The sequence below is a fragment of the Pleurodeles waltl genome, chromosome 2_2 (assembly GCF_031143425.1).
Source record: "Pleurodeles waltl isolate 20211129_DDA chromosome 2_2, aPleWal1.hap1.20221129, whole genome shotgun sequence".
Classification (NCBI taxonomy): domain Eukaryota; kingdom Metazoa; phylum Chordata; class Amphibia; order Caudata; family Salamandridae; genus Pleurodeles; species Pleurodeles waltl.
The window spans coordinates 507,587,492-507,613,281 of NC_090439.1; the positions used below are offsets into that span (position 1 = coordinate 507,587,492).

At 42.4% G+C, this 25,790-nt stretch overlaps 1 protein-coding gene across 3 annotated transcripts in view; it reads left to right on the forward strand.

Moving 5' to 3' along the window:
- RBBP8 (RB binding protein 8, endonuclease) overlaps positions 1–25,790 on the forward strand; it is a 382,091-nt gene that overhangs the window by 108,566 nt on the left and 247,735 nt on the right. For all 3 annotated transcript variants that reach the window (XM_069220014.1, XM_069220013.1, XM_069220015.1), the window contains exon 2: positions 15,241–15,442. In XM_069220014.1, the coding sequence (XP_069076115.1) occupies positions 15,331–15,442 (112 nt within the window). In that variant the 5' untranslated portion in view covers positions 15,241–15,330. The remainder of the gene's footprint in view (positions 1–15,240; positions 15,443–25,790) is intronic.

Here is a 25,790-nt window from a genome sequence, read left to right on the forward strand (position 1 = left end):
TGATGTATTTATACAGATCTACACGGTCCCCTGACGTAGGTGTGTTCCTAAACAATAGATAACAGACATGCTTGGGACGGCAATTAATATCAACAATCCCTCGAAAGTATAGAGAGGGAAAATCCCTAAGTGTGAACACCTACTGTTTGTTTGTCTTTGGTGCTTGATCTTGACGCCTTGGCGCGGTGACACTGATAATGTTACCCATAACAAGTGGCCTAACTATAAACAAGGCAGCCAACTTAGGAGAGATAAATAATTAAATGGGCTAAGACAGAGCAAGCTAAGTAGGTTAAAAGTCACTAGGTGATGGGGGCACGAGTCTACAAACCAGAGGCTAAGCTAACTCCTGTTATCCCATTAAAACGAACTAGGATTCACTACAGCTTCTGCAAGCCACATAAGAGTAGTGAGTCCTATGAAAATGCTAAAATACAATTTTATTCTTTTGATGGGATCACTTGCATACTTCCACTTCTTACATTCAGGTAGCTACTTTTTTGTTGTGCTTTCTGCATTCTATAGGAATGCTTGTGTTTTGTCTCCCCTCCTCTGTGTTCTTCTCCCTTCACACCACCACCCTTTCCACTCTCCATGCTGCTCTTTCACCACCAGTATGACTGTCGCTACCCCATCTCAGTCCTGCTCTTTTTTTTATTTTTTTATTACCCCCTTCCTACCTCTGACTGCTCTGTTGATCCCCTGCCTCTCGCTGCTAGTCAACAGCTTTACTCCACCCACTCCTTGATCCTCTTGCTCCCCTGCTACACTTGTCCTTTTTTATCATTTTTTTATTTTAGAAGCGCTCAGTAGATGCAATTTGCTACCAAGCCACTACTTTCCCTAAATGCACCTTTGTACAACTGTTATTTTTTATTTTTTTTTAAATGCCCACCTTCAATATAGGCATTTGCCATTTGGGAACACTGAATTAAAAAAAAAACTGTCAGAATAGCAGACGCATCATCATGATATTCGCGTGTGCTTGTGTAGTAATGCATAAATCCACTAACTGGGTTCGGATTGTGGCTTTTTTTGTTCTAGTGCTGTTCAACATCCACAACTGAATTATTATTATTTTTTTTTGCCAATGCTTCTTGGAAACAAACCTTGCCAAAGCCAAAAGATAAGCCTATGTGTTTCAGAGGTGACACCTACTGGCTTTTCCAGTGTTTTACTTTTCATTCTTTGCTGCTACTAGAGGGTTATGTTCTGTGTCTGCTTTTGATAGACCATATATCGTATATACAATTTAAGAAGTCTTCTTTTTCTTTTTTTTAACCTTAGCTTGGTGGATCCGCATGTTTCGTCCAGTATCCTCCACCCTCAATTATTTATTTATGTATTGTGTATACAACCTGGACCCACATCTGACGTTTTCCTTATGGAATAAATAATCATATAGTAATAAGAAATGCTGGTATGTTTTTAGCTCTGCTGGTAAAGAAACCCTGTAAGGCTTCATGTTCTTTCCTCATCCCCTGCCCCGTGCTACTTTTTGTTTTTATTTGGTGTAACCCCCAAAAAACGCCATTGTTAAGCTCCCCCCTTCCACTTTTTGCCCCCCTTCCCTCACAAGTAAGCTTTTAGTGGTGATTAGGACCGGGTTTCTTTAAGTAGCAAGGCTGCCTTTTTAGTATAGTTGTTAAATGTTTGTTGCATTCCACTACTAAGTTCAGAAAATTAAATCCTTCCCTTATTGTTGTGCTGGGGAACGCTTACTTTCACAGCTCATGTGATTACTTTGAGGACACTGGCATCAGTTTTGTGTCTTTTTTAGCTATTTTGTGGCACACAGGGCAGGTTGAACGTTTGTGTGACTGTTTTATGGATTTTGGAAACAATTCTAAGATCATCTCTTCTTATTAGACCAATTTCGATGTTCCTTGCATCAGTATGAGCCCTTCCTTGGAGTTATGCAGTGTCTGTAAGTTTCATGTGAATGATGAAGTCCACACACAGTTTATCTTATTTTATAGAGTTTATTTCAGTTATTCTCGACTTTGACACCTCACCAGTAGCTGTTTTTGTCTGTGTCCTCCACAGCTTCAGATCTAGCACCCGGAATCTTAAACATCATAACAGATTATTGCCCTTTGTATGGTTACTGGTGTTTTGTACATTTCTGCTTGAAAAGTTGTGACCAATAAGTAAGTTAATAATGTTTGATGCAGTCAGTGTTCTGTGCATTGCAATTGCTAAGGCGAAAGGGCTGAGCTGGAAGAACAGTAGGAGGCATCTGTCAAGCTTTATACCCGGCCCATGCAGTCTCTGAGTCAGCCAAGTACTGTCAAAAGTTAGTTCTAAGTTTCCCACTAACCAGACAAGGCCTAACTCAGTGGAGGTGGTGCACAGTGAATCACTGTGCAGTGCAGGCTGGCTTAGTGCTCTTCACTGTCAAACGCAATGATCTATGAAACGCAGATTGTCTTCCATCCTTTCGAGGTTGTTAATTAGCCAGTCAATCAATCATTCTATTTATAGAGCACCAAAATTCAAATTTGCAAACAACAGTGTCGAGGAGATATTATTACTTAAATAAGTAGGTCTTAAGGGTCCTTCTGAAAGGCAGTAATTGTAAATGGATTATTAAACATTGTACTAATAACATTTGTTAGAACTGGCCGAAGTGATGCACGGAGCACTATGCAAAAAAGTTATTATTGCAAAGCAACACAAAGCTTCTGATTAAAGTCATTGCCCATTTGCAATTCCTAAAGGAAGTGTGGAATCTTCGTTGCATATATTGTATCATGGAGGATTTTAACCCTGGACTTAGTTGGTGCCATGAAGATACCTAGCGGTGGTTGAATTTTGTTTGGACTGTAACTGTAATGGCCACACCCTACATCATTAAGCGTCACCGGTGTTTAAAGCACTGAATTTAAAATGGTCTGCGCTAGAAAGGGATCAAGGAAACATTAAGATATTCATACCAAAATTGTGGCCTTTTTTCCTAATACCTTGAGGAGTCTAAAGGAGCCTGAGGTTTGGTTTGAGGATTTCCGTAGAGGGCACCAACAAAAACATAGCCACAATATAGCTTTGTTTTGTTTTTTTTGGGGGGGGAGGGGTGGTGGAAAACTGGGGTAAAAGGGAAAGACTTTTTTGTGTGTTTTTTTTTTTTTTTTTTTTGGGCATCAACAAACGGTTTGCTGTACTAGGATCATAATCTTCTCAGCTTTCAGAAACAAGCAGAGTTGCATAAAAATAAAAAAAACTTTACTATAGTTTTTGCATTTCTTTTTTAAGAGGTAATCAATTTTTCCCAATTTTTGAGGTTTCGGCCTACATGCCGTATGTGGTAGAAACAGGCGGGAAAAAACATGAGTGATCCTTGAAAGCTGTACATTTCTGAAAAGTAGAGCCATTTCTTAATTCAGTTAGCTGTGATTTGTGTAGAGTCCTTAGAGTTTTCCCCCAAAAAAACAATTGTGGAAATAAAAAAATAAGTACAACAAATAGTTATTTGTGATGGAGTGATCCGTAATTTTTTTGTCATGGTGTATGCTTTAAGAAATGAGTATACAGCTGCATCTGATAGCCCCTTCTAGTCGTGGGAATATATAGGGTTTTTAGATAGTTCAAAAACATGCAATACCCCTCAGCTTAAACTGAGCAGGAGCTTATCATGATTTTTCACTATTACCAGCCAAACAGCAATTCATATGGTAAAACAGGATGAATCAAAAATGGGTATGAAGAAAACCTATGTACTCCTGAAATATGCACCAGATACAGAGTTTATGTACACCTGAATTTGTTATCTATACTATTGTGTGATTCACTGGACATTTTGCAAAATGTCATCTTTCTTGCACACTGCCTTATATTTGGAAGCCATAAATGTATGTCAGTCCAATTGGTAATAACAAATGTTATACTATTTTGTGTTCTCCCACGTCTCTTGGTTAAAAATGATACCCCACTTGTGTGGTTGGGCCTAGCAGTTGCAACACAGAGCATCCCACTATGCAGCCTGGAGGCATTGCATCCCACACAGCAGAAATGCTTAGTAACAATATGGGTAGCTGCAGAAGTTGTTTCTCAGCCACCTCTTGTGGAAACCTACCAATCCTAGTCATTCCTGAAAACTAGACACTAAGGAGGTCCAATGTTGTGTGACTAATGTGAATACCACAACATTTTCTTTTTTTTTTTACCAAGAAGAGCTTACACACCCCAAACTTGTTGCAAAAGTCAAATAAGAACATAAGGATTACAAGGTGGAGAAGTCCCGTATAGTCCCTACTGATAGGAATTGCATGTGAAGAATGCATGGTCTGCAGAAACAAAGGCAGGACTTCAAACGTAACACAGTGGGTGGGGTTGTCTGTAATAACGAGGATTCTTTGCTACCCAAAGTAACGCTTTTTAGGCAATCTTAGATTACCAAACGATTGAGAAAAAAAAATAAGGGTTTGGTCCTAATCTGGCAGTTGGCATGCAGCTCCTTGTCGCCTGTTCATAGCTCACTCTGCTATACTACGGTTGTCTTTTAGGAACTGCAAGTTATAAAATTATCTCTGTGACTAAAGCAGTATCCCGCTGGGCTAGCTACATAATATACAAATCTGTATGTTACACTTTGTGCTTTGCAGCTGGCACATTAACCCTTTATGATGTTTAATGTTAAGTCAAAACTGTGACTAGACGAAACACGGATTCAGTGCAGCCTATTTATAATCAATTAGGTAAGCCAGATTATAGTCACATCTGTCCTGGCTGCCAGTTTCATTGCTGCCGAGTTTTAAAAAAATGTATGTGCTGTTAGACTTTGTTCTTCCTGATTCTGCCCCTCGCGACCCCTCCCCTTTCTGCTGCAACACCCCCAGTGCATCGCACCATCAAGTACATTTTATTTCCATTTCCCTCACTAACCGCCCAACAGTAAAAAGTTAACCAGCCACCACTGTTTATCTTGAATGGCAGTAAAAGGGTGCATGCAAAGTATAACGTGAAAGAGGAGCTGTTTTTTCCCATTGGTCTTGTTGCTCAACAAACAAAATATGCATACGTTGGTTTGCATTGTAAATGAGATTCCGTTATTAAGTAAACATTTCAGTTTATTAAACGGTAGACCTTTGCAAAACTCAGCCGAGAAGTCCTGAGTTGCTCATGCTTTAAGAATCATCACCCCATCTCCCACCGCTGTAATTAATATTTCAGTTCAGAATCTGGCGCTGTGAAGGTTTGACTTACAGCTCCTTTTTTAGCGTTGAGCGCACAATCGCTCCGTCCCTGTTGTAATCTCTCTTTGGGCTTTAAACCATGCCCATGTCACACCTGTCACTTTCATTGGTTTGTGGGCTTGCCTTTTAAAATCCGCTTGATTTCATTAGTGAAAGGCATGCATACGTCATGCCTTTTCCGGTGTTTAACCCTCCTTGAGTGCCCTGACCAGCTACTGAAAACATATGAGAATCCATATTTTCAACCTGGTTTCTGCACTACTTTATCTTTTTATTTTCCACGTAGCGTGATCGCGCTGGGTTTTACATAGCGCGATCGCGCATGTTTTATTTTCTCTTTTTTTTCTTTCAATTTATGTGGCAAGAAAAGTCTGGTTAGGCATTTCCAACGCTAGTAGCTCTAACTTGAGCAAATGCCTGACCTGGTGCATGTTAATGCTTGTTACTCAGTGTGCTGCGGAGTTATTCTCTTCCAATCTCACTAGGGATCATGAATTGTGCTGCTCGTGTTAGTCCACATCATTGAAGGTGTCGGTGCTGCAACCAACTTTGACGGAAACGGATACTACCAATCACAAGAAGCACTGTTAACCACTCTGTTAAACATGGAGGATTACATTTTGTCAAAATTATTCAGTAAACTGGAGGCCAGGGTAGCTGTTAAATTTGACCGAAATGGGACTCTGTAAGAAATAAAAAATAGATGGGATATTGATTTCCACCTGTCTCCTAGGTACCAATCAATTTGGTATTGGTGCTGGCCCGTCACCGAAATTTAGTGCAACCTGTAGCTTAACACACTGCAGTATTTTAGACCCTATATTATTTTCTCTTTACTTTGCACTTCTTTCAACTAACCTAGATTAACAACCTTATGCCCATACGTAGGTAACACAAAGATTGTGATGTCATCTAAGAGGATCACCTGGTGTGATTGGCTGTAACCCTTATTGGGCAACAGAGGCTTCTAAGTAAACTGCAGGAATAGAACCAAGAAAAAATATAACCATCATTAAACATAAAAAAAGCGATGATGATAACCTCCAGACAAAAGCTTTTATTGTTTTGTAGGAAACAATGCACTATATATGGTGCTATGGAATTTTCAGCTTGTACGTGTGCCACCGAACATCCATATATAGGAATCGGGTATGGAATTATCCCTCTCAAAGTACAAATTATTGAGATTTGCTTTGTCTTAAACGCAGCAGTGGTAGACATGTTGTCTTCTGATGAATCACTGTTCTTTTTACTATATGTGGCTTAATAATATACATTTGAAAGGCTGTATGTGCATAAGTAGGTGTAGCACCCTGATGAAAGGTAGAAATGAATGAATGGAAGGGAGAGAGAGGAGAAAACATAAAAGGGGTGGGGTAGGGAGTGACAGAGGAGAGACTGGTGTGGGAGAGTGTAAGTGAGAGGGTTAGGATGTTTGGCTTCAGCAATTTAGAGAAGCTAGCTCTGGTTATCCTATGAGTAGGCAAGCATCATCTATCTCCCTGTCTGTTTCTCTGGGGACATCTTGCTGTGGTGGTAAGGTGTTGGATTTGTTTATTTGCATTTCTGTAATGTCTTCACAGTTTGAAGGTGTCTAGTTTGTCCTATAAGTGTTTTGAAGAGCTAGTGTTAGTTTATGTGTATTGTGTTATCGGCAGCTCTAATAAAGCATACCCATGCCCAGCAGGTATGGAAGGAGACCTTCTTCAGGTGTTTTACTTCTAGTATGATTCTTTTAATGCCTATTGGTAACTGGGCTAATAGTGATAAGTCCTCTTTAGTTTGAAAGTAAAGGAATTCAGCCATGGTCCTGACATTTAGTGTGATTTTGGAGTTTAATATTTTGTTGATCGTCTTAACAGTTTGACTGTAGTACGTGTATATATTTGCAGCTAAATAACATGTTCTATGTTAGCCTAGGGGTTAGAGCATCCCCAGCATTTATCAGAGTCAGTTCATTTTATGCAGTTTGGGTCTTGTCCAAAGACATTGGTGTAAGACCAGGGGCACTGGAATTAGGTGATTATGAGGCTGCAGCTTTTTCGCATGATTAAGGATTTGCCACGTATTCCATCATCTGCTGCATAATCTGCAGATTTTAATAAAAATAAATGTGTTTGTAGCTCAAAGTAAAAGTTAATAAAAATATGGCGATATATGTTCATGCGCAATTGAAGAACCCTTCGCAAATGTTAACTGTTCAGATACTTATTTATGTATTTAGTTGTTAAACTGGTACTAATGACATGAAATCTTTCGCCAGACAGCATTACTATGCGTAAAGATTACAATATGCTAAAGTAGTACTATAAAAAAAATATGCTGCATAACTTGCCTTTTCTTGACGCATAATTTAGTCAATCATGTTGCATAGTTTGGTGCTTCCTGTCGCATAATTTCAGAGGCCCTCTGTAGGACACAGAATTTATACTGGTAAAGAGGGTTTTTTTTTTTTTTTTTGGTTTAATGGTTTTTCCCACATATGATCCCAATCTTTGTCAAAGGGGCGGGTATTTTTAATTTGAAACAGGTGACTATCCACTTTTGTTTTGTGCCATTATAATTTGCCTCATTATTTAGTAATTTATATATTTTGAACTCTCTATGGGTGCTTTGTGAACTAATTTCTTAAGGTGGTTAATGGAGTGTGGTTGGAGTTTATCCAATTTGCTTATCACAGCTTTAAGTTTCAAAAAATTGTAGAAGTCTGTGTTATCAAGAGTAAACTTACATTTGAGCATTCCTAAATAAAGCACATTTTGTGCACATTTTGCGTGGGTTCATGATCTTTAATTATCCTTTTTCCACCTAGTTTGGCCAGAGCATATAATTTTGTTGTCTATTTTAAGATTGAGGTTCGGCCATAGGGGAAGTGAAATCTGATCCTCGTATTTTGTTTTGGAAGTTTTTATTCAGGCCTGTTATAACATCAACTGTGCCTTTTAGTTTTATTATATGAATTTGGGATCAACATGGCAGATGTTGTGATGGCACATATAGGAGAAAGGGGTTTTGCTGTATCATTTTTTATATCTAACCATGGCGATGTGTCCTTATGTGCATCCAACCATCAAGAGACTTGTTTCACCGGGAAAGGCATTTGATAATTAAAGACATTGGGCAGACCAAAAACTCCTTTCTTCCTACTTATTTTGAGGTTAGTAGATGATATTCTGACTTTTATTTTTCCAAATTATTTAGATGTGTATAATGAGAACATGCTGGTGATTAAATTTATTTGTGGTGCAGTCAACAAATTCTATTCTCCACCACCAAGTTATGCATTTAGGTGGCCACACTTATGAGAGATTCTTGACCTTGGAAATTAATGTGTTTTCGATATTGTTTCTGAATTCTCGTAGACTACTTTTTGAATTCTGTGGCGAGATATTTCAGTTGTGTAGGTTGCCATTTGAGTCTGGAATGCTGAATTAGTGATAGGTGACTTAGAATATTGGGTGGAAGGATCTCTGTTTTTTATGGTTTAGTTAATAGCCTGAAATCACTGAATAATTTTGAATGTGGTGAATTTCTGGTATGGCCCGATTCACTTGCTCTCTAAAGATGAGACCATTCTCTGCATAGGGCGCCACATTGGTTTTTGGAAGGGGTTGGGATTCCTAGGGACTTTGGGTTTGAGCAAGTATTCGATAGTAGAGGCTCAATGCTAAGAAAAAAAGCAAAGGGGACAATGTGCAACCTTGTCTTGGGCTAAATTGAAAGGTTTCACTCTAACTCTATTCACTCTAATGGACACAGTTTGTTGGCTATACAGTGCCATCGTCCTATGTATAAAGAAGGATTCCAGGTTTAACTTGCATAGCACTGAGCGTAGAAACATCCAGGGCACCTCATCAAAAGCATGAGGTGTTACAAGCTGTGTATCTACATTTAACAAATACTGTTTGTGTGCGGTGTGTTAGCCGTGGCCGGGCCATCTGTAGTCTGAGGTTAAGTATTTTGACATATATCTTAATTGTTATTGTGGCATGAGTAGCTGTACCTGTATTTTCGCCTGAGGTGCTGAAGTGCGAGTATAGGTTTTTAAAATTGGGCAGTACTGAGATTTGGATGTTTTGTAAAAGGAAGCAGCGAAGTGATCTTGACTTGGTGTTTTGCCACTTTTTAGAGAATGGATTGCTCTTACTGTTTTTAATCTTTCTTTGCCTTTATTGAGTTAATTATGGGCTTCCTCATCCAGTGATGGGAGTCCATTTATCATCTCTCAGGCTTAAAATGTTGTTATAGTCCTATTTTAAGGGTTTACGTTTATTAGAGTGTTAGGGTCTCTGAGTTTTTTATTAGTTCCAGTTCAAGCTTTTTGATTCTCATTCAAGTGAGTTTAGTTTGATGTTTAGGGCCAGATGTAGCAAAGGTTTTTCCCCATTCTGTGTCTATGGGAAAAAGTGTTTGTACATATGGCCCTTAGTTCTTTATTCTTTTTGGACAGAATGCTTATCATGTCTCCTGCTAGTAGTCTTGGTGGCAATCCCTGGCGTGTTCTGGAGAGGGGTGCGCCATATTGTCTTCTACTAAAAATGTTTAATAGTTGATGAGCTTAGGTCTCTGGGTCATAAATTTGTTTGTTGTTCATTCTCGTATCAACTATTTTATGTGGTATACTGGGGTCTAACTACTGAGGTGCAGGCGTGTTGGGAGATTAATATTGGTTCATTTTCTGGTTGGATGTTTTAGTAGTTAGGATGTTGTCAGTGGGCAGTCTATCCTCACTAGGATATTATGTGGGTGTGAGTAGAATTGAAAGTCACTACCTTTAGGATTTTGTAAACGACAAATGTAATTTAGCTTGTGTGTTTTATGAAAATGCTTTAGTTGTGTGCGTGTATGTTATTGGTCCAATAGCTACAGAACGAAATTCGTAAAATAATTGGGTCAAGGTGGAGATAAGTTGCTTCCTAATAAAATACTTTGATTGGTTTGGTTTACACAATTTTGTTAAAATCTATCCAAAACGTTGGGTTGACTCAAGTGGGAGCTTATATGTTGATGGCATAAAAGATGTTAGTTTTAATTTTGATTTTGAAATAAGTCATCTTCTGTTGTTATCAGACATAGTATCTTGCTTATTTTGGAGATGAGAGTGGTAACTCCATTTTTCTTTTTGCTTGCAGGGGAACAAGTGGAGTCTTTTATCCAAGTATTGTACATTCTTCTACCATGCCAATTTTTTTTTTTTTTGTGGGATTACAATGTCCCAATTTATCTAATAGCAATAGTCTTGGAGTTTTCTTTTGACAGGGTGGTGTAGGTCTTTGGTAATTAGTGAGAGATTTTAAGGGGTTTGTTGGCAATTAGCATGGGTTGCAGTTGGTGAAATGTCTTTTTTTGGCCCTGTGTTGGGTTATTATGCATTTGATAGTATGAGTCTGAGATGTGTGGTTCTGAATTTGATTCTTGGTTTTCTGTCCTGTCCATATTCCATGGGGTGTTTGTGTTTGGTTAAAGTGGGGGTAGTAGGAGAGGGAAGAGGATAGAGGAGAACATTATAGCTGAGGATACAGACAGAAAGAACGATAGATGAATATTGATTAAATACATAATCCTGACAATAAACAGGATCAACATAATCCCCCCAAAAAGCCCTTCTCTCCCACCTGCAACCCTCCAGTTTCCCTCATTAAGGTAACTGGGAACAGTGGTGGCCGCAGGAGAGCTTAACTTTATGAGAAATAACATTGGAAAACGTTTTTAATGCATGTCTGATGGCATATACATTGAGCTACATCTATTTTAGATCCTCTGGTAGAGTTGAAAGTGGCACCTATAATATGTGAAAATCAATAGATGTGCTAACCCTGGGTGTTGTATGATGGAACTGCTCAAGCATTTATCAAGTCATGCCTTTAGAATGTGGTCTAAAAAACGAATGCGTTGTTCCACGCAAGCCATTACACTGATGTGCCTTAGGGAAGCGCTGGATTTTGGATTAGTATAATTTATTATTCAAACTCCAGTCTGCGCAACAGTAGGGATTGTGTTGAACTTAAAATCCAGCACCAGTCCAAAAATGTGTTTCCCAAAGCATGTCGTTATAAAGACTTCCGTGATTCAGGAATGCCTGTTAAAGACGCATTTGTTGTTGAGACTGTGTTCTAGAAACACTGCGTGGTTCCCATTAATTCCTCTCCTGTGATGCTAGTGCAGGTTAATAATTATAGGCAGGTTGCGCTTTGGTGTTTAGGAGGTACCATTTTACTGATAAAGTATCTATTGTAGTATCGCCGGGTGCTAGAGATATATATATATAATAGGAGTTCCCACAAACAGATCAAGAGAAAAGGAGAGATAATGAATCTACATACCACAGCAAGAATATTGACCCTTTTAATTACCTTGAAATGATCTGATGTTTATGTCTGTGTTTTTCGGTGTTTGATAGTTTACATTTACTGACTGTTGGCAGAGTGAATTTCAGTAGGCAAGGTGAAAGAATCTTGTGGATGTGTAAATTCTCTTGGAGGTGATTAGTATTCAACAGTTCAGATTATAAGGGTTAGCACTTTCAGTTATTTATGAGCCTGGGTGTTATAGATGTTATGGTTGGAGAAGTTAGGGTTTATGAGAGATCATAGTCCTAATGGATTTAAGTTAGTCTATCAAAGAGATCCAGAGTAGCGATGTTGGTCACAGAGGTAACAGTTATATAGTAGTTATACATTTCAGTGGTGGAATATCCTAATCTTTGTGTAATCCTAAGAGTATTTGCAATTTAAATTATTAGTAGGTCATCTAGGTGGATGTTCAGTTTTGTATTAATGAATCATTTGCAACTCTTGTTGATTCTTAATAAAGGCTTCTGGATCAGCTGCTTTGTCCAAGCTACTTGTTGGGTGGGCCTTCGAAGGAGTATGCAATGTTCATTGACACTATGGGGCATATTTATACCTGGTTTGCGCTGAATTAGCATCAAACTAAATTATGCTAATTCAGCGCAAACCTAACTCCATATCTATACTTTGGTGCTAGACCCATCTAGCGCCTAAGTAATTGAGTTAACGTAATTTTCTAGACGCTGAAACCTACCTTGCGTCAATGAGATGCAAGGTAGGCGTTCCTGTGCAGAAAATGATGATATGGTCTTAACACCATATTTATTCCCCTGTGCTAAATTCCAGCACAGGGGATGGGGGGCCTTGCTTAGCTTGCTTAGCACCATTATTTGACGCCTGGGCAGGCGTTAGGGGACCTCTGGGCATGTTTCCATTGTCAGAGACTATGGAAGGAGCCCACAGGTGCCCTTCCCTGGCCCCAGAAACACCGTTACCCACACCAGAGGGACACCAAAGGATAGTGCATCCCAGGTAAGTCCTGATAAGTTTTTTTTTTTTCTTTTCCCCCCTCTCTGGGGTCCTAACTTAGGGCCCCCTGCATGGCCATTGGGGTGGTGGGTATGACTCCTGTCTTAGTAAAGACAGGAGCCATGTCCATGGGGGTTGTGCACCATGAAATGGCTTTACTCTGTTTCGAGGCATTTTTTTGCCTCTAAACAATGTAGCGCCATAAATTGGCACACAACCTCCTGTTTCCCCCTACACCTCCCCCACCCGGTTAGCGTCATCTACAATAATGCTAACCGGGCATTTCCGCCGGCTAGCGCCATTCCATAAATATGGCTCCCGGCTGGCGTCCAGGAATAGCGCTAGCTGGTACTATACTTTTAAACGCAAAACTGCGCTAACGCAGTTTTGCATTTAAAAGTATAAATATGGGCCTATGTTTGCTCAGTGTGCTAAAAAGCCTTTCCCACTGTTGTCTGTTGTTTTTGCATAGTCTTGTGAAATGCCAGTCTTTGGCCCATTCCAATCTACTTTCTCATCCAGTTCAAAATAGTCTCTGAGTGATGGAAACAAAGAGGTCTGAAAACCATTGTTCTGGATTATTTGTATGTGGTAGTGGTCTGCTAGAGACTCTGTGCCCTTTTGCTCTCAAAGTCTCTCCCTAAATTGAAACCCACGATTCGTAGCAACCATGATTCTGGAAACTAGATGCATGAGTGGGATTCTTTTTCAGAGTTTTCTGGTAGGACAAGAATTCTTGTGTTTCCGTTTTTGTGCCTAGTTCATTTATTCCTCTTTTCAGAGTTTCCGCTTTCTTAGATAATGCATTAGCTGTTAACATAAGGGAGTTCTATTCGTCTTCAGCTCTGCTGATTTGTGATTCAGCTTCTTCCATCCTGTTTGACAAAGCTTTCATGTAATTTCTCAGACCTGTCATTTCCACCAGTAGGATATTGGTGTTGTGTTTTTGTTTGTTGAGTTCGCGCCCATAACAATCGAGACGTTGTAGAATTCCATATTATTAGAAGAATCATGTTTTCCTTTGAAGGGAGAGTCTGAAATCGGATGTTCCTGTTTGTATCTCTTTTGGCCTGCTTTCTGTTGTTGTTTTCTTTGATCTCCTTGTCTTTCAAATCTGCCGTATTGATAGGAGTGTAAAGTGTTGATCTGTGATCAGTTTATTATGATCGTTAGGTGCCCCTATATAACATGATTGGTCTGTGTGGCGTTAACAGAAGTGATAGTCTCTGGGAATGTGTAACAGTGGGTTTCTATGAGATGGTGCTCAGTTTTGTGGTTTGTTTATAAAGGCTTTCGTGACCCTGTTGTAGCGCTGTTGAAAATGTCATTGTCTGACTGGTTTGTTTTGAGTGTTATGTCCTTTTCACTCCCAAGGGGTGGGTGATTATAGTTCAATGCATTAGGTCTGGGTCAGTCTTAGGCCAGGTGCTAAGGAATTGTCTTTGACTCCGTATTAAGCTGTGGAGTTGCGTCCACTGAGATTCTTCGGTGCACAGAGCTCTGTGTTCTTCACGCCAAGCTAAGCAAGTAATGATGGTCTAAGCCAGTGGTTCCCAACCTTTGGCCTGGGGACCTGTAAAGTCTTCTCAGGGAGTCCGCAACTGCTTAGAAAATTAAATAATGTTAACAGATTAGGTCCCCAGCTTTCACTAATGACTTAGTGGGGGGTCCCCGGATTCCAATAAAGATTGCGTGCGGGTCCCGAGCTCCAGTAATGATAAAGTGGGGGTCCACAGAAGTCAAAAGGGTGGGACTGGTCTAAGCATCCTGTTTTCTGCCTGAAGATGGTAGAATGCACTTCACTCATGTAGGTGGTGGGCAGTGCCAGGATGTGCAGACCCTTTTTTGTTTAGAGCGAGTGGGCATGGCAACATTTTAGATAAAGGACTGATTTCAGTCCAAATGTCTGATCGTTTCGGTCGGGTCATTTAAGGCCGATGCAAGCATCATTTTGGTGAGGTAGAAGTAAGCATACGAGGCAGTGATTTTATTCTTAAAAGGATTGATACAACAGATTAGTCACGTTAGTATCAACCATCCACTTTTGAGGTAAGACTACCTCGTTTCTTTTTACTTTTAACAATATTTGTGTAGGCCTTGTGAAAATTATTTCAGCTCATACTGACATGAGTAGCGGATGCTTATTGTATGATTTGTAATGATGGGGCTAACATCTGGATGCCACTTAAGCTACGCTCGACATCTTTAGGAGTTGTTTGCCGTTATGCAATATGGTTTTCAATTATCTTTACAATACAATAAACGTGTACGGTTGTAGTTCCCAGCCTGTCTAGACACAAGAAGTGCAGTACTGCCCTGCACCTGTTGTGGCGCTGCCACCTGTCGTTGCGCAGTGCACTGAGAGAGGGGCTGCTCTTCCCAGGCGGACACACATTCCACCATAAACGAGGCTAACCCCTGATAACCGATGCTAAGGCAGATTACTCCCAAGCTGTTCCGCTCTCTTCCAGAGGTGTAATTATGTCCAGGCTCCAGTTCAAACGCCTCAGACGCACTCACTTCAGCCTCAGATTCTTCTTTCTTTCAAAACCATATTGACTTGTCATGTCACAGGTGAGGCGTGGCCGTTAAGGCGGGCGCGCTTTGATTCCCTCCGTTAGGATGACAGATCGCCTCAAAGGAGCATAACTTGCCAATGAGCCTTAATGCGCTTTGTTTCTCACACCTGGCTGCAAATCATTAACCAACACTTGCATCTCTCATTACAGGCACCGACCCGCCAGCAACAAGCTCACAGCCATGTGATTTAGGAGAGAAAAAGGTGCCAAGGTGAGAGGTTTGTTGCTGCCGGCAACGAGATGAACGTCTCGGGGGGAAGCTGTGGGAGCCCAACAGCCGCGGAAGCCTCGTCTGAGATTTTCAAGGAGCTGTGGGGCAGACTGAAAGAATGTCACGATAAAGAAGTGCAAGGTAAAGGGGATCTCAAAGTCTGGAAAACGATGAAGACTTAAGTTAACTTTGTTTTGTGACTATTGTATTGTATTGTAATAGTATTTATATAGCGCTTACTACCCCTGACGAGGCTTATGCAAGTATAGCATTTGTTAACGTGCTCGTACACATGACGTTGATCCAGTGTCGAATTGCCCTGTATGGGATTTTTAGCGCTGTTGTGTGCAAAGTAAACGAAAAACCAGCATCGCCAGATCAACACAGGATTTAACATGTAAACCTGCCCATCGTCTCTGGCTCGCAGGTCATTTGGGACCAGCATATGATATGCCTCTTAAACTCGACCCAGGTAAAGCTGTTAACTCGTACAGTCTGCACTTAGACCTACAGCTTATTTAGATATTTGCGGGTAGCCCACTAGGTCAGCAGAAGCCCTGCCTGGTCTGTGCTCCTGTGATGTAAGATCGCCTACTTTATTTAGTGGCGCTCCCTGACCTGCATATCTGCCTCTCCAGTCCTCCCGCCAGTGCGACAAACGCACTTAACTCAGTGCTGTTTGCAGGGAAGGTGCCATGTTTTCCTTTTCACTCTTTCGGCATTCAGCAGGAGTTTGCCGATATAGAACACACAATCAATGGCCCTGATGCACAGGAAGCTTTTTTTCCTCTGTGCATGGGTGCCATTGTACATTTTCCGTGCTCATATCCCTATGCTCCTCGAGGACCCAGTCTGGGAAATGAGTGATGGCCTCTGCCCTAAATAGTGACAGATGAACGATACTGGGATCTGCTGCACAGTGGAGAATGGGCTGTTGGGTCAAGGATTTTTAACAGCATATCTAGCCGGATCTTCGGCATCGGATTCCTCACTTCTGAATGAAGCAGAGGGAACCAGAAGTTCTCCTGAGAAGGAATCTACTGTTTTTATGAGCTGTTGCACATTTGCCAAACTGTAAATAACCTCCTTACTTGACTAATACGCATTTCTGGAAAAAAAGTGTTTAAAATAATGCAATAGAAAACAGTGAGAAAGAAGCCTGGTCTTAGTAAGTTTGTGTATGAAAGAGTGAATCTCCCAATGGCAACAATTTCAGACTCTTATCAAAATGTGAAAATGTATCTATTGAACTACATGAACCTGCATGCTAAGTTTGGTAAGTACCTGACTATTTCAGACTGGCTTTGTACTTCCTACATGTAAAATGAAACTGCATCAGTGTTCCACTCCTGGAAAAGATGTGCTTTTTGATTTCACATCTCAGCAAGACTATTAACCCAAGCAAAAGACTGTTTGACAATTTCTCAAAGATGTAGATCGCTCATTATCATACTTTCCACCCACACACATTGCAAAAGCAAATTGTTCAACAAATACTGTAGATGTTACAGAAATGGGAGTAACATCCCTGAACATATCGTTTGCGAATGCTCTACGGAAGGCAGTACTCAGTGTAGGTCTGCGGACATCTGAATATGGATAAGAGCCACCAAGCCTGCATTACATTCTCCTTCATTGCTGCTTATAATTGGACAGTTTATCATGACAATAGGATGTCTTTATGCTGACTTAGCTTGTTCTTTCCTCCAGCTATGTCGTCTCACTTAATACATGCTCATTGTTTTCCACACCAATAGCCAGGGAACCTGACATGCCAGGAAAAAAAATAAAAAAAAAGAAAAAAAAAGCTGAGGTGGGTACAGTGGATAAGCAGACTAATGCTGGGAGAGAATAAGTTCCCTTTCTGTCCCGTTCCTCCTGTATGTAACTGATATAATTTGAACAGAGAAGTAAGAGCACCCCTTTAAGTTATGCCAAGCTCAATGTTCATCGTTCCAGTCACTGATCCAGGCTTAGAAACTTAAACTCCAGACCATCTGTAAAAGTGTAGTTTATAACAATTTTTTGTAGACTCCAAAGGCAATCAAGCTGTTTTCATCCATCAGCTCTGGGGCATCGCCTCATCAAAGGTAGAGTATGTGTAGGAGAGTGCTGATCGCATTGGAGTACAGGAGCAGCTCTGTAGTAGCCACACCTGCTGCACTGCCCTACCCAACAATACTTTTGTGCAGTTCTACAGATTTGCAGCCCGTGATAAGTGGAGTGGTGCACAAATGAACAGCAGGCCATTTCATGGGATCATGGCAATCATCTGCCAACGTTGAGCGCACAGTGTGACTTTTAGTGTTGCAAAGTGATCATCACGCCCAGTTTATATATTTGTAAAACACAACCATCTATACCTTTTTAGTATCCACATTTTTCCAATAGAAGTTATAAATGTTGCTAAATCGCTGATTCCAGACAAATGATTGGCAGCTGTACAAGCAACTGTTGATATAAGCAAGTACCTCCCTCAAACTTGAGAAAAGAATCTGGCTCCTGTTAACACTTTTCATTCTTAACATGTATTAATTAGTATCCAGTTACTTAACATCAAAGCACAAAATCGTTGTGCCAAAAACCTACTCGCACAGTGTTTCTGTATATGAGCATGCTGAATCTGTTGGCTCACAACACCTTTTTTCAGCCTCCTACCTTCAAGCCTTACTTGGCTTGAAGTGCTTTTGTTTTATTTTCTGCTACTAAAGTGGGCGCACAAACAAAACTGGCAACAACTTCGATTTTCTTGCTCCCAAATTTAAACCTTTCTAGCCAACCTTTGCAAGAAATAAAGTGTTCAGCAAACAATTTGCACATTTTCACTTTTATTTTTATTTGTTATAAGCACTTTTGCGGTTTAAAGAAGTCATTTAAAGTCTTGCAGATCAAGACTACCATGCATCACAACATCGTGGGTCATTGTGGTCAGAGGCAACCTGGCAATTATATGTTGGTGCTCCATCAGCCACCAAAATAAATGAATGTTGTTGGCGTTTGGACTTATTGTGATGTCAAGAAAGTTTACATCTTCATAAATAATAATGTATTGTCTATCCAAGATTTAGCTAATATGTTCCATGATGTATGATAGGTGTATACCTTCAGAAAACACTTTAGAAAACAAAAGTTCATGATTCCACAATTTATGAAGTCGTACTTTTTTGTCTTCAGATTTTGTGTGTTTGCTAGCATCAAGCAGCCCTCTTGAACTCGTGATAAAAAGCAAATTGCATACAGGGCAAAGATTTGCAGCACCCATGCTACAAATTTGTAGACATTATATTACACTGCTATGCCTTTTTCAAGAAGGTTGAATGAACAGTCTATGGAGATAACTTTACTTCATGTGTAGGAGTGCCAGAATGCCAGTGCAGAAAGTGTTAGTTATATGATAACAAAGACTGAGACTGGAGGCTACATATTTGTGGTTCTACAGCTCAGTAGAAATTGTTTTTTAAAAACAAACATTGGTAGAGCCAGTAGGTTTGAAGTTTTTAATTCATGTGGATCAAACTCTTACATCTTACCAACATCAAAGCTCTTGCCTTTGTTAATCCTTGTTTGCCCTCCAACACTGGGGAGAGAGAGCTGATTAAGGCACCTGAACATTGAGGCTACAGAAAATAAAGGAAACTTTCTCTATAGTGTCGATTTAAAAAACAAAACAAAAAAAACACTTTTGTCAGCACTCCTGCACACTCGTCAGCTGATTTCAGATACAAAATGTCCCTTGTGCATTTTATTTACTGCAGAAGGACAAACCCAAAACACCAATAGAAAAAAAGACTAAATACTCATGTTGGTTGATCCAAGGTGGGATTGGCAATGTTACAAGTCAATGTCTGAAAGTTCTGAAGCAATGAAGCCAATGTCCGAAGAAGGTTGAGTCAAAGCTTCTTATCTAGAATATAGTATATTCACCATAAATGGCGCAAGTGCCATACATGTCAAACTTACAAAAATATGGCCATCTTTGCAGTTTGAGCTGTTCACCAAGAAGAGGGAAATGCAAGAGAGATAAAAAGCCAGATATGCATAGCATGTGTTAAGATTTTTCAAGCTTGTTTTTGTTCAAGAGACTTTTGAGTGTTTAAAGAGGTTTCAAAGTTATTTCGTCCCATTAAGCATGATGTTGAAATTGACAAATGCAGTGGTTCTGAGAAAGTGACTCACGTGAATGCAATGAGAAACCTTTTCTATATGTTTATTTTCCTTTTTTGAAAAGTACTTAAAGTGATACTTTACATGGCATTGTTTGAAAGTATTAATGGAGATTTGAAACTATCATGCAGGTGATATCAAGCAATGGTGCAATAGAAAGTAATACGGAAATCTGTAGTAGAGTAGACAGGAGTTGCAGGATCTGGCAGGAGAGAGGTTCTTTGCAGCTGTTTGATCAGCTGTTCTTGAAGAGGCCAGTGTTTAGCTCATTCCTAAGATGCAAGCCTAAAGTATGGAGGATGTTATTATGCATTCTTGATGCATACATTTTGGCGTTTTTCTACTTTCCCTTATTTCTATTTGTTGTGCTTATTTCAATTTCTTATTCTCAAGCCTGGCAATGATATGACTCCTTGTTTCACACTTGGCTCCAGACGTGGCACGTTTCTTACCCTGGTAGGGTGGTCTCCAGTTTGTTACTGGCTTTTACATGACATAGCCTGTCTAGGGATTTTGCATGCTGAAGGGGATACCAGTGCAGGTCATTCTTTGTTAGGCTGTTGGATGGATTTCTTTGAACTTTGAAGTCTATGTGTAATTGTCATTCAGCAGACATTCTGTCTTGGAAACTTCCGTTTCAGATATTTGCTTGACATCCAGGCTTTGAATGAGATACAGTGAGTTTGTGGATGGCCATTATGGAGAACATCTAAAAAAAAAAAAAATACGGATGCCTCTTTAACCAATTAGACTCACACTTGGCAGAAACTACAATGTCAGATTTGATGCAGATTTGTTAGTGGTCCCAGGATGGCGTGGCCTGACTCAGTATGGTGTGAGATGTGTTTTTCTGGTCCTCTAGTCCCTTCGGTGCTCCCGGACCCATCCACAGCACCGGTGCCCTACTGGACGCCCTAGCTTTACAGAATACGGACACTCCCCGCCACCGGCTGCCACTGGGCAGATTTCGGCGCACCACAGGGGTCCTAACCTTCATTCAGTGGGCACCGCTTGTGGCCTAACCTTGGGGCTGCTATCTAGTGGTTAGTGGGTCGCCGTGAACTGTAGCTGCAGAAACAAAGCAGGTGCTCTCCTGGGACTGAGTTAGCTATAACGAAGCCTCCTCCACCCCTATCCCCCACCCCTGCAAAAATCACCTGCGGAACCAGTGGACCAACTGCGGAACGAGTGGACCAACCTGCTCTGGCACTGCTCCTCATCTCCTGGCGGACGGCAATGTGCGCCTATGTCATCTCGCCCTAAACAGCTGCGGTGTTGCCCGAGTAGGGGCGTGTTGTGAGAGACAGCAGCATGCTCCCCATGCTCAGGGCTGCGGACTGCCTCTTCACCTGCCCCTTTTGCTGCATTGCTCCCACCCCACCCTGAACCCGGAAGACTGCTGAAACATCGGGGGAACATACAAGTAAGAGACTGCAGGAGCCATGCAGCCCGAGACTCCCGACACGCTTGGGCCCCTGACTGACATGACAGCCGCGTATATGGAGCTGGGGCACTGAAACAGGAGGCAAGAGGGAACTGCGGGGCAGCCTCCGTCTGTAGGGTGACATCCCCATCTGCATTGCTCCACCAGTAGATTGGGATTCCCCTGCTCCCTCCCTCCTCCCCTCGCAAGTACACATTGGGTTGGTAACTTTTTGGCTACCCCACTTCCTTGCCTTGACCATGCGTAATTTAAACAGGGAAATATATTGTCGCGTCCCAATGCAGGATTGACCGTAAAGCTATAATCACTCCAATATCTGGTGGAGCCTCCTGATACTTGTTGGGCACTGTGGCGGGGACCCACCCCCTGTGCATCTGGCACCTTGAACAGTGCGATTCAGCACCCAAGGGCCTTTGACAACGTGGATGGACTTTTTCCCCTACAGATTGCTTCCCTAAAAGCGCCACAGAGGCCAAAGTGGTGATTGGTGCTCCTCCTGAATCCCCCTCCACAAAGGCAGACCTCGGCCCTCCCTGCATAGACTCTGAAATATAGACTAAACCAATGCCTCCACACACTTCACAATATGCACGAGCTCTCTTCCTCCCCCCAGCATGCCGCCCTCACGTCGCCCCAGAAAGAACTCTTGTACAGAGGCAGCCTAGTGGAAAATGCAGTAGTAGAGAGAAGGCCTGTCAGAGGATACTACCATAGCTCCTTCTCTTACCGAAGGGGAAGGTCGAGACCCCCATAGCCGCAATGCCCCACAACAGATCTCCCAAGGATACACCGGTTACCTCCTTGTGGAACAAACTCCCCCTCTGGAAATCAGCAACCCAACTGACACTCCAGCTTCCCCAGGGGAAAGCACACCTATCGTACCTGTCAAACAAAACGACACAGATCGATGTTTGCTGGAGATATGCACTTAAAGAAGTCAAGATGGAGGCTTCCGAGTTGGAAGAATATGTCGACTATCTGGAATGCAATGTCGACGCAAGGTCGGAGGTCATGGAGACGAGGTGGATAGCGGCCCTTGAAGAACAGCGCATTGAGCTCCAAACCAAACGGGAACATTTGGAAAACCGGAGCAGCTGCAACAATATTAGTGTCAGGGGAGTACTTAGAGGAGCGGAGGGTAAAGACATTATGAAATTCATGATGGAGCTCCTTCAGATGATTCAAGGAGAAGATGATTCCCCTGCCTGATCTCAACAGGGTACATCAAGTGGCCTCTGCGCCTGGGTGCCCTGACTCCACTCCTGATATTCTCACACAAGTGCACATTTTCACAGAGAAAGAGGCTATCCTTAAAACATCTAGGGAAAAACAGACCTAGAGTTCACTGGCCACACCATCTATTTATATCAGGATCTCTTACCTTGAGGCTTTGATGGGACTTCAAGCGGGTCACAGATAGGCCCTGAGGGTTGGACATCCGGTATCAATGGGGCCACCCCTTCGCGCACCTCTTCACCTACGAGGGCAGGTGTCGCCCTCTGCGCTCCCTGACAAAGGTGAAACAACTACTGGGCCTTGTGGCTGAACCACAAGCGAGAGAACCATCGCCGGCACACGTCCCCCCACAGAGGGGTTGAAACTAATCTGGACAGCAGTGAAACCTCATAGTCCAGAGAGACGCCAAGTGGAGACCTCCTCCCAAGAGACAAAATGTGATGTCATACAACATTTGCACAAACATGGGGAAGGACACGTCACTGGTGCCTACATTAAATCCAGTGATGACTGTAACTTTAAATGCGCTGCGTCCGCATGGCCATCTGCAGGGCTGCCATCTGCAGCTCTGCCTGCCCTCATGACCTTAGATTGTGCTGGGGGGCTGGTACTCCTTAGCCACCCACAGATGGACTTGGACCCTGTCTACAAGACGACCCCCTTCACCACATACTCCAAGAGGGCGAAACCTCCAGCGGGACAATGGTCATACGCAGCTGACTTGTTTCTCCAACACAATATACATCCTATAGATCATATCCCACTCCTACCCTCTCTATGGACCATGTGGGACACTTTACTTGACAGGCCTACCTACAACCACATCCTCCTGACATTGGCAAGACCAGAGGAACATACCACTCAGCCACCCCCTTCCATTCACAGACCTTACTCTTCCATTCACAGACCTCACCCCTCCAAGCGTGGGCTACATTGCTTAGTGGCACTCAGCGCTCCTCACTTTGGCCATGATATGGGCACCAAGGGCCAGATGTAGCAAAATCCGAATTTGCGACTCGCAAATTGCGAGTCTGAGCGACTTGCAATTTGCGACTCGCAAACCCGGATGCAGGATGGTGTCCCTGACACCATCTGTGAACCGCAAGAGGGTTGCAAAGACCCACCTCATTAATATTAATGAGGTGGGTCGCAATTTGCGACCCCCTTGCGATGCGCAGCACTCACAGGGATGGTGGCCTGCTGGAGACAGCAGACCACCATGTCTGTGACTGCTTTTAAATAAAGCAGTTTTTTTTTTTTTTGTATTGCAGCCCGTTTTCCTTAAAGGAAAACGAGTTGCAATACAAACGAAAAAATGAAACGTTTTTGTTAGATTTTTTCAGGGCCATTTACAAAGGGGAAGGGGTCCCATGGGGGACCCCTTCCCTTTTGCGAATGGGTTACCACCAGTGTGACACTGGTGGTAACTGCGAATTGCTTTGCGACCTCGTTCGCAGTCACAAAGCAATTCTGCATCGCGATGCTAATCGCAAATAAGAAGGGGAACACCCCTTCCTATTTGCGACTCGCATTCCCATTTTGCGAGTCGGTAACCAGGTTACCGACTCGCAAAATGGGAATGAGCATCGCGATGTGCTTTTTGCATGTTGCAAACAGCGAAATTCGCGGTTTGCGCCATGCAAAAAGTTACGTACATCTGGCCCCCCAAATGTCTCAACCTTAAATTTAGGGGCCTTATCTCCCTAAACGGAAACAGGTCTGGGGGTGCTTTTTACACCAGGACCCTGACATCATTTTCCTCCTGGAAACCCATCTTAAGGGATCTGACACACAGGATGTCTCATCCCAAATACCCATATGTCACTAGGCATACATAGTCATGAAGACTCTGGGGGGTGGGTGTTCTGAATAAATCTGTCCAGGACATTACGATCTTCAGGGTGGTGGGGGACAGGGAGGACCGTTACCTGAAATTACAATTCCTCAGCGGTAAGAAGCAGCTCACTCTACTGAACATTTTTTCCCTTAACACCATGTAAGAATCCTCCTTCCGTCACCTTCTGCAAGAGCAGCTGTCAGGGGTAGAGGGTGATGTTATAGTGGACAGCGATTTCATTTTGGTATGGGACCCAGGGTTGGACCACACAGCGACCACATACCAAGGCACTGGGGCCTTGTCAGCACAGCTCAAAAGGGAAATAACAGACCTGGGGTTAAGGCCTCACAATTAACCTACGATCTAACTTCACCATGTATATGGGGGGGGGGGACATGAACTGCGTTTCAAACATAGTTGAAGACAGATCACACCCCCACTTGTGGCCGCCCCAACAATGAAAAATGCCCAAATACTGGGCGCATGGATGGAAGAGCGACGATTGATTGATATATGGCGGCACTTGCACCCACACGAAAATGTGTACTCCTATTACTCCCCAGTACACGTATTACATACCCGAATAGACCTCATCCTCACCTCACAGAATCTAACACATAAAATTACGAGAGCGGAGTACTCCGCCAGGGTAATATCAGATCACTGCCCACTCATAGTACAAATAAGATGGGGCAGACCTCGCTCATGCATTCCCAACCCGGCGACTGCAAACACTCCTACTGCAGGATCCCCCTTTCAGGAAGGACATTGCCACACACATCTCAACATATTTCACAGCGAACGAAGGGACGGCCAGCTCAAGGGCCATCGAATGGGATGCACATAAGACAGTCATAAGAGGGGTATGCATATCAACCACAGTAGGAGTGCGGCAAACACTAACGCGCGAACTCCGAGCATTAGAACAAGAAATTCAGTCAGCTGAAGGCGAACACGCTAAAGGCTCCATAACATCAAACACCCTCACTAACATGCGCTTCAAATGGACCGAGGCAGACAACCGCCTTAGAAATTTTGATTATCGACATTACATGGCCCGTACACACGCGGAGGGTGACAGATCCGGTAAATTATTAGCGTGGCTTATAAAAAACGAACGCCGGAACACCCCCATAGGCGCTATCCGACTGGAATCAGGTCGGATAGTCAACACACAGGCAGAGATAAATAATGCTTTCAAAGAGTACTATAGCTCGCTGTATCGGGCTCGGCCGCCGCCCACCAATGCTCAATTAAACAGCTTCTTCAATGGTGTCACCCTGAGCCACCTGACAGCCACTCAAACTACAGAACTAGATAGCCCAATACAGATAGCTGAAATCCAACGAGCATTGCTACAATTGGCACATGGCAAAGCACCAGGCAGCGATGGTATACCCATAGAATACTATAGCACGTTCCAACCGCAGATCTTAGCACCATATCTGGCAATGTTAAAGGAAGCTCTGGAACTAGGCCAACTTCCTGATACATGTCGTGAGGCATTGATAGCAGTATTACCGAAGGCGGGCCGCGACCCTTTGGATGTCCGTTCATACAGGCCATTATCATTACTAAACACAGACTGCAAATTACTCTGCAAAATGCTGTCCAATCGCTTGCTCCCATGCATAGCGGAGTTAGTACATCAAGACCAAGCAGGTTTCATACCCGGTCGCAACACATACAGTAACATCAGGAATTTATTACACCTAATGAGAAATCCCCCGGTAAAAGATGAGCAGCAGGTGGTAGTCTCATTGGACATAGAAAAGGCGTTTGATACGCTGGGTTGGCCTTTTTTAATA